This window comes from Orbicella faveolata, unplaced genomic scaffold, assembly GCF_042242905.1.
Source record: "Orbicella faveolata isolate gen_17 unplaced genomic scaffold, um_ofav_v1 contig_12, whole genome shotgun sequence".
NCBI lineage: Eukaryota > Metazoa > Cnidaria > Anthozoa > Scleractinia > Merulinidae > Orbicella > Orbicella faveolata.
This window is the reverse complement of record NW_028301539.1, coordinates 14,124,639-14,138,067: the sequence shown is the minus strand read 5'-3', so window position 1 is coordinate 14,138,067 and position 13,429 is coordinate 14,124,639. Positions and strand designations below refer to the sequence as shown.

General features: G+C 36.7%; 1 protein-coding gene across 1 annotated transcript in view; it reads left to right on the top strand.

Moving 5' to 3' along the window:
- Window positions 1-13,429, top strand: part of LOC110041816 (5'-3' exoribonuclease 1-like) — a 247,804-nt gene that overhangs the window by 10,455 nt on the left and 223,920 nt on the right. The window contains exon 4 of the mRNA XM_089283773.1: window positions 3,604-3,701. Within this exon, the coding sequence (XP_089139899.1) occupies window positions 3,604-3,701 (98 nt within the window). The remainder of the gene's footprint in view (window positions 1-3,603; window positions 3,702-13,429) is intronic.

Here is a 13,429-nt window from a genome sequence, read left to right as displayed (position 1 = left end):
CCTCAATTGCCTCACTATTGAGGCATTGTGGCAAATATGTTTGCATGAAATGATACCATTGTCCACATTTAGGCCCTGATTATCCTTTCGCTGTGTTCAAATGGGATTCTATTTCTTCATGGCATTTGGGGAAATCTAACTGTCATTTTATCACATGTATACAGTAGTGTGTCCTCTGAGTTGTGCGCAAAAGATTCGTAAGAGGCTGAATTTATATCTGCAGGGGAAGGATTGTGAAAATACGATTTAAAAAAGGTACATACGGTCCCTAGTTCTATAATCAAATTTTTGGGGAAAATTGGGCGCGATATCTCTCCGTTTATCTCTGAATTACACTAATGAGCTATTGTTTTCTCTTAACGTTAGGTGAAAACACAGTAATGTCTGTCTCAATGTACTAAAGATTGTCACTTTCACGGATATGGTTGTATAATAATGCAATTGATTGTGAGTGCTCATGCAAATTCCGTTATTGAAAGTCTTTTGTTGAAAAAGGAATGTCCAAAAGTGTAAATGATTGTCGTTTTGTGACAACGAATTTTATTTTGACTAAAATGAAAATACATTTACAGCCAATGAATGTCAAAGGAAGGTATTGTTTATCTTTTGATGATTTTGAATGTTAATACATATGCAAGTGTTATTCTTGAACGTTCCTTACGTGCAAATGAAGGTCATATTGGTGTTAATGAGATTATGTTGACCATAATGAAACAAATTTGGACTCAAATGAATGGATATATTCTGTAAATGAACAGCAAAAGGTGTATTTGTTTCGAAGCCAAAATACGGGTGCAAGACATGCACTTTTATGTCTGAAGTTTTGGATGGCAAGGGCTATTCTTTGTGGGTGCAAGACAAAATTAATCAGACTGCATGTACACAAACACAAAAGTTATACCCATGCCATTTCAAAAAGACAGTAAATTATGTGAGCAATGAATGAGTTGCAGGAATAAAAGTACATGAAAGTCGCAATTTCATTAGGTCAATTTGTTGAACAATCTGGTAAATTAAACCATTAGCATTCATGTATGCCCATCCCAAAATACTGGTTTCCAAAATACTTGTACCCTGCATTTAATGCAACTTGTGAGATGGAAAAGTAAATCATTATGCCCAGTAAATCCAGACAAATAATTTATTGGCTTTTTTAGTTAACTTTTATTTCAGCTTGAGCTACACAGTCATATACATAATTGTAGAGCCATGCATGTATAAGTATACAGCTTGTATGTAGATGAAGTTACGACAAAGACATTGGGACTGTTAAAGGGTACAGTTTGTAATACAGATGAAGTTCTGATTAAAGTGTGAGCCTTTGATGTACACAGTTTACAATATAAAGCAAGCTACGCCTGACACATAGACCTGTGAAAGCACAAAGTTACCATAATTTCCGGCCGTTTACCCGCTTGGTAGATTACTCGCATTGGTCATTTTTCGCAATAATAAGAAAAAAATTTCAACAGATTACCTGCACTGGCAGATAACCTGCACCCAAAAACAAAAGAAATTCCTGAACTCACAAAGTTGGAGTGACGATAAGCCCTCATGGCCGTGCATTTAACGCCGAAGATTGATAAACTTCCTCCGCCAGTAGCGGATCATAGATGCGTCGATTTCAAATTCTCTTGCTGCTGCTCGGCTTCCAATTTCATCTGCATGAGCGAAAACTCTGAGCTTATACTCAAAAGTGAAACTCTGACGTGCGTGTTTAACACCGGGCATTTTGACTCAAAATTACTCTTGGCTACACTTATTACACTTACTACACTTTTTATAACATTTTGAATCAAATAAAAACTTCATCCATTGTTTTTGTTAACAAAATATCCTTTAGCGTGTAATTCCTAAGTTTTCACGCCCATTGTTTTTGATCTTCCATTTAATGATACCACAGTTTTTGATCTTCCATTTAATGATACTATTTGATAATTAGATTAGTTCTTGTTTATTGGTGAAATGAAAATCTGCGTTTTGAATAAAACAAAATCATTCCTCTTCAACTTTTCAGCAGATATTTCACTTTTATTTTCCATTTTTCCAACAGTGAGTAAAAAAATACACATCTTTCTTATAATTATTTTCATGGAAACAAAGGTACCTTGTTGCACACATTGGCGAGGAAAACAAAAGTCTCAAGTTACATACGTTGGCTTGAAAGTTCAATTCTCATATTTGCAGCAATGACTTTAAAACCGTCTTGACAAACGGTAATTGTAAGCTATTTTGGGCCTTGAAAGAAAACACAAGCATGAAACATACACACTGCTAAGATTATGTCTTATCAATCAAGTTTTTGTCTGCCCATATTCCGCTCATATTAGTTGACTACCAAGGGAGTGAACGGCATGGGTGAGGACCTATGTGACTACTGTATCACAGCCGTAAATTACCCTCTGCACTATCTGAGATTGTGTCACTAGAATCAACTATGGGTGAAAAAGGTGTCTTTATTTTCCAAAGGAGTTAGAATGTTAGAAGTATAGGAACTATCAAATTTATTAATAGTTCGCTACACTATCGTGATTGTTATTGATGTTTGAATTTTTCTATTGATCCATTGCTATTGCAGCGTTAACATTGCAATTAATTGATAGTCTGATGTATTTTTACAGTTAAAATTGTAACTAGAGGCATGGAGATTATCATGCTCAAGAAAGTGCAGATATCCTCCTTTTATGAACCAAGTTTTCATTAAAGTTGAGGACAAGTGCATTTCCAAAATTCTTGATACAGTGTACATGGGGTGACTACATCATACAGCTACAAGAGGCAACAATGTAAAATGTAGATGACAACAGACACAGCCACATTAATTTACATGTACATCACCAGGAGCTCTTGATTAAGTCACCATGCCGTCTCCTTACAAATCCACCCATGTTCAACATAGTAGATGTAACCATATGTATTAATCGTACATGCATATACATGTGTTTACATACCTCTACAAACAAGTGGTGCCCGTTTTATGAACCTCATATTGCCGTAGAAGTTTTTGTAGAGCGCTACACCTCTACGCTTTTATCACCAATCACTTTGTACTTCTTCTCCTGAGTGTACATATAAAATGGTGGCATGTTACCATGGTTCGTGGTAGACCCGTAGAGCGGTAAAGCCGTGGAGCCATAGAGCCATGGAGCCATAGAGTCGTAGAGTTCATTATCTAGATATGTGTGAACGTAGAGCCATAGAGTTCATTATGTAGAAACGATTGCCAATGAATGAGTTCAGGTGTATGGTTGAATAAAAACTACAACAGACCAAAAACTGTTGGTAACGGTGGTAGCATGCTACCGTTTTATATGTACACGCAAGAGAAGAAGTACAAAGTCATTGGTGATGAAAGCGTAGAGGTGCAGCGTTTATGCAAACTTTTAAGCTTATTCAAGCTTCATAAAACGGGCTGGGTATATCTACAAAACTTTCTATGCAATTTTGAATGTTGTAAAACATCCTGGGTAGAGCCTTGCACTGTATGCAAGCTCTGATAATTATCATTAGATATTATCACCTTCATTATGACACAGTCATATTACTGTTATTAGAATTGATTTAGTCAATAATTATTACTCTCTTGTTTGCAATTTCCAACAGATCTGCAAAGGAGGCAGAGGACAACATTCGTAAAGCTTTAGAAAAAGGCCAAGTTCTACCAAAAGAAGAGAGATTTGATTCAAATTGCATTACTCCTGGTATGCATTTATGTGCTTTAATTTATTATGTACAGAACATGTAGTACAGGGATTCTGCTTATGGTTAGAATCTAGTTGTAGTACTTTTATCTCGCATGGCACAATGTTGTCCTGATACATTGCGGTTGATTTCCTGCCCCGTTTATGGCTGATGCCCCGCCGTTGGTTGATTTCCTGCCTTGTTGTGTGGTTGATATCACGCCGCGTGGTTGATGTCCCGCCAGGTGGTTGATTTCCCGCCCTTTTGATGGCACCATAATTGTTGATGGAGTAAAATGGTGTAGGATTTCACAGTTTCAACGGTAATTCTTGGTTTTCATGTTATGTGCGTAGATTAGTGATCGAACAATAGCATTATGTACTTTTAAGATTGTGTTTTAGTCGTTTTCTATTTTTTTTTCGCCTTTAAACTTTCAGCAGGTTCTCTCAGTAATCACCGCGCAAAGTACATCAAAGGTTAAATATTTAGTGTGTGATCGACTACGAGCATTTGATAAAACAATTAAGAATGTTCTTCCAGTCTCATATAACCCTTGGTGGCCACCTGAGCTATTTCTTTAAAGTGGTAAGGTTGATATTTTCATTACAAAATCAAAGTTACCGGACTCTTATTGCTGGCTTTCACTGTCACGCCATCAAAATAGCCCTCTTTTTCAGGGTATTTCAAGTAACCAAGCCAATTTACTGTTGCCAGGAAGGGAGAAATACAGGTCAGAAAGTCAACAAGGTGGGATTTTAAATCCCAATGCAACAATGCATCAGCAACTTATTATATGAACGTTGTCGAAAAGTGGGCCATTCACGAACACATGGCTCATAAAGAGGAAACGACAGATCGCTATTACAATGTAGGCCATATCAAAAAGAAGTGTGCCTGAGGTCACCAACTACTGAAAAAGTCCCTTGGCTTGGATACGTCAGTAACTACAAAATCAGACACCAAGTCGACAAATTCAGCAAAGCTTGACTAGGAGGACCATGAGTACCATGAGGAAGAATCAGAGCCAATTATTCATGACGAAGGACTCTCTAGTAGCCAAGTAGAAGTCATTGAAATGCTGTTTTCCAGCCAAATAATTTCTCAGGCCCAAATCACGTTCGGCATTGTGAGAAAAATCATGGCCGAACACATGCCGGGATTTAAGCGAATTTGCAGATGATTCTAAGATGGTCGAGAGAGCCTACGACAAAGTGGCCTACCTGGTAAAATCAGAACATAGTATTACCATCAAAGGAACCTGAACCATCGTCGAGCAGAACAGAAGCATGGTTTAACAGCGTAACTGAAGTGGAATGTGTGTCTGCTGCCACTAACTACCAACCAAAAGCGAAATGGAATAAGCCAGATGAAAACTAAGAAAACAAAGAAGAGCTGAAGTCGTTATTCCACTCCAATAACGGCCTGAAGGAAATCCTTAACAGAAAAGACGGTGACTTTGAGCCCTACTACAACAAAGTGAAATACATGTTCGAAAAGGGGGCCAACAAATAGAGAAGTTGAAAGGTCATGCTTGCTTTCAAGTGACCACATTTGAACTGTGGACGGTCTTAAAATTACAAGTGCGACAAAAGGATGGACTCTTTCAAGCTAGAAACAGAGAACATTGTTTAAAAACTGTGTACGGTTATTTACAAGTCATTCAAGGCGTAAACTGTACAGTTGTAGAATTATGAAACCAAAGCAAACACAAGAAACAGGAGGGATATGAAGTGTAGCGTGGCCATGAAAAAATCACAGTGGTCGAAAAACGGTGTACAGTCAATTTCAAACCCTTTAAGTAACGGTCCAGTACCATGCGGCAAGGAATGCAGAAAGGTGCTAACTTTTACGCAACTTTGCTATTGCTGTATCATACTTCTGATTGGCTCAATCAACAAACTCTAGCAAAACTTCAGGTAGCTGTATATATATTAATGCGTAATTGATCAACGATCTTCCTTTCAACTAAACCTCTTCTGAGTCTAAATTGGAAGCTTTTATTCTTTGTCTTTCATAAACCTACTTTTCATTGGTTGATAAATTCTCCGTATGAAAACACAACAGTTTCAATGTGGGGAAAGCGTATTGTTGCAGAACAATAGAAAATGCTACAGTTCCTATGTGGATCATTACTTAAAGTGTACGGTCATATATACGATTATAGTTTTAAAGCAGTGCACGGTCATTTACAAATCGTTTAAAGTTTACTGCGTATGGTCAAAAGATTATGAAAACAAAACGGAAAAAAAACCAGGAAATCTATTAAGTGTAGTACGATCCTCAAAATATCATTGATAATAGTCTTAAAACAGTTTACAGTCATTTTCAAACTCGTTTAAGGGTACAGTCATTAAACTACAATACCAAAAAAAAAAAAAAAAAAACAGGAAAGACTATGAAGTTTAGGACAGTTGTAGGGTTTTTCTAAAAAAGAGTACAACCATTGAAGTAAGTAAAATTACATTGTACGGTTGTAAAATTATCAAACACATGTAAAATAATATGTGTGTAGGATTTCTGAAATGTCCTAAACAACTTTGGTATGACACTTGTTATTTGTTTGGGATAAAACACAAGCTAAGGTACAAATCCCTAGGGAGTGCCCTCTTAAATTTCTTCAGATATACTCCCTGCGTTAAAATATAGAGATTCCAGATGAACATATTATTGTTGTTGCTGTTTTCCCTACTCGATTGACCGTCTTGTATGTCTTCATGTATGCTACACCAAGTATATAAGTCAGCTTACAAATGTTGTTTAATTTGTAAAATATGTAGCTTACAACCACGTTAATAGAAATTTGGCACAATACCTCAGCATCATTTGACAGTGAGTGTCAACTAACTTCAATTGAATGAATAGTCAATTTATTTTCTCTGTGATATTTTTTGTGTATAAGAGGGTCTCAATGAGGTACCTTCAGTGATGGTTACCGTAAATCCTCGAATTAGTGCCTGGGGTGCTTATTTCAAATTTAGGAGAAGACGAGGGTGCTTAATCGAAGAGGGGCGGTTATTTAATTTTTCCCAAATCGTGGCCTGGCATGATCATTTTTTTAATACATCATCTGCGCGTAAACAACAGCACAAGCTGCTTATCAACACAAAAAGCTGATCTTAAACTTTAAATTGCAGCACCGTTAGTACTTGTAATTTGTTTCTAAACTTAAGAGTCCCTGTCCGTAAAAATGGAAAATAACTCGGCAAGGGTCGAAAATTCAATTTCGCTCGTGTTTTCATGGTAGATAGGCTGGGGCATGACAAAAACTACTGGATAGTTTTTTTGGCAAAATATCCTTTTATTTCAAAGAAATATGCAAATTACCAAATTCCGTTAAAATCGTCATTTGACGCACCATTTTATTAAGCAAGTTTGAGAGCTTCGCATGCAAAACCACATCATTCTTCCGTCTTAGAAACACTCAAATATTTTTGTGCAATGTTTAAATGTGTACTGGGTTGATTTTAGGGAATGTAGCATTGTCTTTTTGGGTGCAAAATAATTAAATTTCGAATACAAGTATTTCATTCACTTAAAAGTACTTCGTGAATATAATTAATTTTCACTATGTGTGAAACCTTCAAATGGATTAAGCTTCTGGTGGTTGAATCGCAGAAGTATAGTCTACAGATTCCTGTAAAAATTTCTTTGGGCGAATGATTGTGAGCGACGTGAGAGCTTTTCAAAGTACATTAAAAATGCAAATATTTGACCATTCCCTCGTCAAATTTCAATTTACGGGTTAGACATATATTTTAGCATGTGCCACATGACTTGACCTATGTTAAGTTGAAATACACACAGAGCTGATAATTTCCAAATTTTCTAACCTCATTTGCTGTAAAAGGCAGGCCCAAAGCCGATTTGACGTGTTTCTCTCACCATTCTTTGCACATAAAGCAGAAGTTTGCTTTTGTTTACATAACGTCCGATGTACATCGCCAACTGTCAACTTATTTAATGGTTGAATACCATGAATCTGTGACCCTCTTTCGACACATATGATCACCACTGCATCTAAGTCAAAAACTGCTAAGTCATTTGTAGATAGTTGCTTGCTTTGCACTACACCAAAATATTATGTTAGATCATCATGGTTTGAATCCTTGCTTGCAGCGGTTCCTTGTTCATCACACAATGCTGTCATCCCATTTTAGGGGGTAGGGGTAGGACAATTTCTATCCTAATACTAATCCTAACTGGCTCCGTAAGGCTTGGAACCACTGGGAGCACACAATCGTGTTGAGTAGGAAGAGATTAAATTAAGAAATGAAAAGAATGAATAGTTTACCATTGCCTCTGTTGTTATCTTTTACTCGACCACCGCTACCTATATGCCCTGCGAAATACTGTAATGCTAAACTCATACCTAGGTCTTTTCGCGCTGTGCAATTATTTTTGGTTTACATGTAATACAGTGGGCTACCCTCGGTAAAATGGGTGGAGACCGCTTAATGGGGCTAGCCGCTTAAATAGAGGTTGGTGTACCTTGAATATTTAATTTTTCACTATCGGGTTATAAATTTCTCGGTGAGCATGGAGTCAGTTCAAGACAATCATGATACACGTGTGTTTGAATTATCACTCGTCATGCACCTTCAATTTCAGACTCTTATTTGCTATCGTCCTTTCCAAAACAAAGTTTTTAAATGTTAGGTGGCCGCTTAACAGGGGTAAAGACAATAATGAAACCCTTATCGGAATGACCAAATGGTGGCCTCGGAGGTTTTATTTACAATATTTTACTGACAATAATTTTGGACTGTATTGACAACAGTCCTCTATCTTCTGTTACAAACATACCAATGCCTCGCCACTAAGCAAACAAAATACGCCAAATAAAATAGCATGGCCAGGGCTATTTACTCACGTAATTACTAATTAAATTTAGTCTGTTTTTCTCACGGATTAGACACATTGTGATTTCCTATTTTTATTTCAGCTAGTTCTTGCTTCATTGATCTATAATTTGTTTATGGTGATATTTTTAAAATTCTAGTGAGTACAGCCACTAGCTTTATCAGCTGTTGTCTGAAACATCAGAACGTACAACAAACATGATTTGGACCAAGGCCACGTACACGATAGAATACATTTATTTAAATATACACATATTATTATATATATGAACAAACAGATGAGCAATGATTAAATTGTTTCACTTATCCTGAGACTGCTCTATGCAAAGTAGATCAAAATGTGCAGCATATGCCGTGACAGCATTGCGTGACGAACAAATAACGGCTGTAAGATTGTGCTGTGCTGACACGCTTATGAGCAATGGTCAGCAATCGATCAAATGTAATATTTTGGCGCAGTGCAAAGCAAGCAGCTATCTACAAATGACTCAGCCGTTTTTGACTTAGATGCAGTGATGTTCATATGCGCAGAAAGATGGTCACAGATTCATGGTATTCGATCAATAATAGGTTGACAGTAGGCGATTTACATCGGATGTTAACCTTGTGTAAACAGAAGCAAACTTCTGCTTTATGTACGACGAATGGTGAGAGATCGACCAGAAACACGTCAAATCGGCTTCAGACCTGCCTTTTACAACAAATAAGGTTAGAACATTATCGAAATTACCAGATCTGTGTCTGTTTCAACTTATTATAGGTCAAGTCATGCGGCGCATGCTAAAATATACGTCTAACCCGTAAATTGAAATTTGACGATGGATGGTCAAATATTTGCATTTTTGACGTACTTTGAAAAGCTCTCACGTCGCTCACAATCATTTGCCCAAAGAAATTTTTACAGGAATCTGTAGACTATACTTCTGCGAATCAACCACCAGAAGCTTAATTCATTTGAAGGTTTCGCACATGGTGAAAATTAATTATATTTACGAAGTACTTTTAAGTGAATGAAATACTTGTCTTCGAAATTAAATTATTTTGCACCCCAAAAGACAACGCTACATTCCCTAAAATCAACCCAGTACACATTTAAACATTGCACAAAAATATTTGAGTGTTTTAAAGACGGAAGAATGATGTGGTTTTGCATGCGAGGCTCTCAAACTTGCTTATTAATAAAATGGTGCGTCAAATGACGATTTTAACAGAATTTAGTAATTTGCATATTTCTTTGAAATAAAAGGATCTTTTGACAAAAAAAAATTTCCGGTAGTTTTTGTCATGCCTTAGCCTATCTACCATAAGAATATGAACGAAATCGAATTTTTGACCCCTGCCGTGAAATTAAGAATTTGTCTGATTTTGACAGGCGGGCACTCTTAACGTGTTCACAAACTGAAACAATGCACAAATCTAATACTACACAACGAAAACTATACATCCTTTAGTGTCTCATTATTTGTCCACAAAATGGGGGAGAGGAGGGGGGGTGCTTATTCGAGGGGGGGCACTTATTTTAAATTTTGGCCGATAGGAGGGGCGCTTATTCGAAGGGGCGCTTATTTGAGTGGGGGCGCTAATTCGAGGATTTATGGTAAAAGTTAAAAATATTGTTTTTTCGACGGTTGACAGTGAACAAATTCAGGCATTTGGCGTTTAACAGCTTATTGTGGATGGCTATTGACAGTTGATAGTAAAGTATTAATACTTATTTTCCTTTTCAATGGCTGACGGGTAACCCTTCCAAAACCCTTCAATAAGGCCTGCTCCTTGTGCTTACTAACAACCTACTGTTAATTAGGCAACATACTTTCCCTATTTTGTTCTTTACACTCAGCAATCAATTTTGAATACCCATTTGAATCACTGATTTCCTTGATCTACTCAAGTAATCTCCACTGCCATTGCCATAAAATAATACATTTTCAAAAAGAAACATCAAGGTGCAATTCTAGCCTTAAAGGCGTCAATCTGACAAAAAGTATGCATTTTGGTTGATTCCCTACCACATTTAGCCATTGCACTCAAAAACTGGCCAAAATATGCAAGGTAATGCAGAAAAAAACATATCATGCTATTATCTATGCAGTTTTACACTCTGGTATAAATTTTCAGCCACATTGGTTAGAAGTGGCAAGTTTTATTTTGATTTGAAGTCGTGTTTGATTTCAACTTCGAAGTAACACTTTACACCATCTATGGATATATTATGATTTAACAACGTGACCAGCTCCCAGTTGTCTTGATAGCTCAGTCGATAGAGCATTCCACCAGTATCACAGAGGTCATGGGTTTAATCGCATTCAAGCTTGATTTTTTTTCCTCAGGCTTTAAGTTCATGACTGCTTAAGTTGTGTGTATAACTGCGATGATTGATCTTGTCTTCACATCATTCTTTCTCCACAGCTCAAATATATGATCCTTCATATATTCACTTGTATTACCATTCTGTTTTCTGAAGTCCAGGCAGCTGCTTAAAATCTGTGAGCTGTATTGAAAACTCATTTGAAGGTGCACTGATTGCCATGTTTATGCAGTGGTCAAGCATAATGGGATCTGGGTCGGGCTTCTAGTGACGCCATCAAAGGACATTGCTGAAATGCTCAAGAGATGTTTGACTGGGTTTTGAGTGCTGTGAAAACATATGGGGTATTTGTGCTTTTATTGAAAATAGACAAGGCTTTTAAGTGAAAGAACTGTATCATCCAGCAATACAATTCAGAGTCTAGCTACGATTAGGACAGCTACAATGTATATATATATTTTTTCATTTCGAAGTGTGGGTCACCAGTTGAGCCTGCCACACTGCAAGTCATGATTGACAATTTGCCAGTCCATTTGGCTTATAAAGGTTAAAACCATGGCTGAAGAGATAACTTACAGCTATTGAAGGGTTATAGAAATGTCAATGAACATGAAAAAATTTGGGGAAAAATTTGTCTTTTCGCTTTGTTATTGCCAACCAACCGTATGTATGCAAAGTCAATGACTGAATTAGTGTGTGCAAACATGAACATTGTGAGTTACGCAAATTTGCATCTTTCGTACGAGTAATTAACAATGACAAGATCTTGACAAAAGGTTCAGTGTGGTGTCAGTTAAATGAATACATTTCTCCTTCGCTGTTCTTTTGTTTTAAAAGTCTTTTTTTACCTGTGCTAATAACCGAGTGTTGCATTTCAGTCGAAAACAAGCACATTCTCCTTTCAGTGCTTCAATCTCCATCCGTAAAGTCCAATCTAAATAGTTTGAATACTTATTAATGCTTGATTCATTTAAAGTTTGTAACTGAGATAGATATATTTCTTTGCTCAAAAAACAAAGCAATACTGCGTATGCTGAAGGACCTTTGAGAAACTCAGCCTGCGGGTTGTTGATTTCATGTGTGTAGCTTGTGTGTGTGGTTGTATATAAAATCCAAAACTACATAGCTAGCTCAGCAGTTCAAAGCCTCACTAACCTTAATCACTTCATTGTAGGACGTACGTGTTGTTGACTATTCCTTAAGAAAAAAAATGTGATATGATTAATTTGCCGTATATTTAGTTGTACGTATTGGTAAATGCCAACAAGTGAATGAACCATTGTCAATGAGGATAATGGTTGTTTAGCAAGTAATTTATATATACATGTAGATGTACTGAATTGTTGCCAAAGAAAGGACTGATATGGAATGGTTTTCAGTAGAAGTTAATTCATATTTGTTTGAAATGTTTAAAATTTGAGAAATTGTACTTTAGGTGATTTTGAGTAGACTGTTCACAGCCCTCTATTTTCTTGTATTTTTATTCCATCGTTGAACATGCAAATAGAGTCGGGAGATGACTGGATGCCAGCGCAAAACTGAAGACTTGACTTAACTTATTGCTCACTTCGCTTGCAAACCCACCCCCACCCCCACGTGCTTTGTGCTCACTTTGCTCGCTTTTTCTTTCGCGTGTGTCAGTAGGGAGCCTGTGAACAGTCTAATTTTGAGAAAGAAGCTCTATTTCTTATATATGCACAGCACAACTTTCTTGTTGTAGATATTTGTTCAGAAATGCCAAGCAATTCTAAATAATGTTCTCGTTTTGTAGTGGATGAATTCTCTTAGTTTCGGCATACTATATATTAAATCTTGATCTAGACGCACGGGCACGGTTGTTCTAAAAACCAGATACCTGGCAGTCAAAAATTTTAAACCATGAGCTAGTACTTGACTATTATGAATGTTTTAATTTTTAAATTCATATCTATTATAAACACACTTTTTTAAAAAACTGGCCGTTGAATATCGAATAAGCTGCTTTTTAACAAAGATTAGCAAAAAGTTCTGCAAATCTCCGCCATCACTCAGTACCTATCAACAATGTCATGCAACCTGTGGCAAACTTTCGTCGTGTTCAGTGTGCTTCCATGCTGAGTCCAAGTGAACAATTCAATGTAGAGGCCTGATAAGTTTGGAAATCCCATGGTATTTCTACACAGAGGTCAAGCATTCTCAGCAGGTTTGAATGGAAATTATGGTGGAAAAATGGAAATAATTTCTGACTGCCGGGTAAATAGTTTTTTGAAAAACGATGCCCATGAGTCACACAAAGCTCAGACAATTTGTGACTTGCAAACCCAAAAACATTGTATAAAATTGCTTGGTGTTTCTGACCAAAGGTCAAGATACTCAAATACTCTTGGGAGGTTTCAGTTGATACTAACAATTATAATTTTTTTCTAGAATTGATTATCTATGAATTTTTGACTACCAGGTATCTAGTTTTTTGAACAACCATGCCCTTGACTGTGAATCAAGATTTTTATAGTATACCAAGGCTAAGAGAATTCGTCCACTACAAAACCAAAACATTATTTAGAATTGCTTGGCATTTCTGAACAAATATCAAGACTTGATA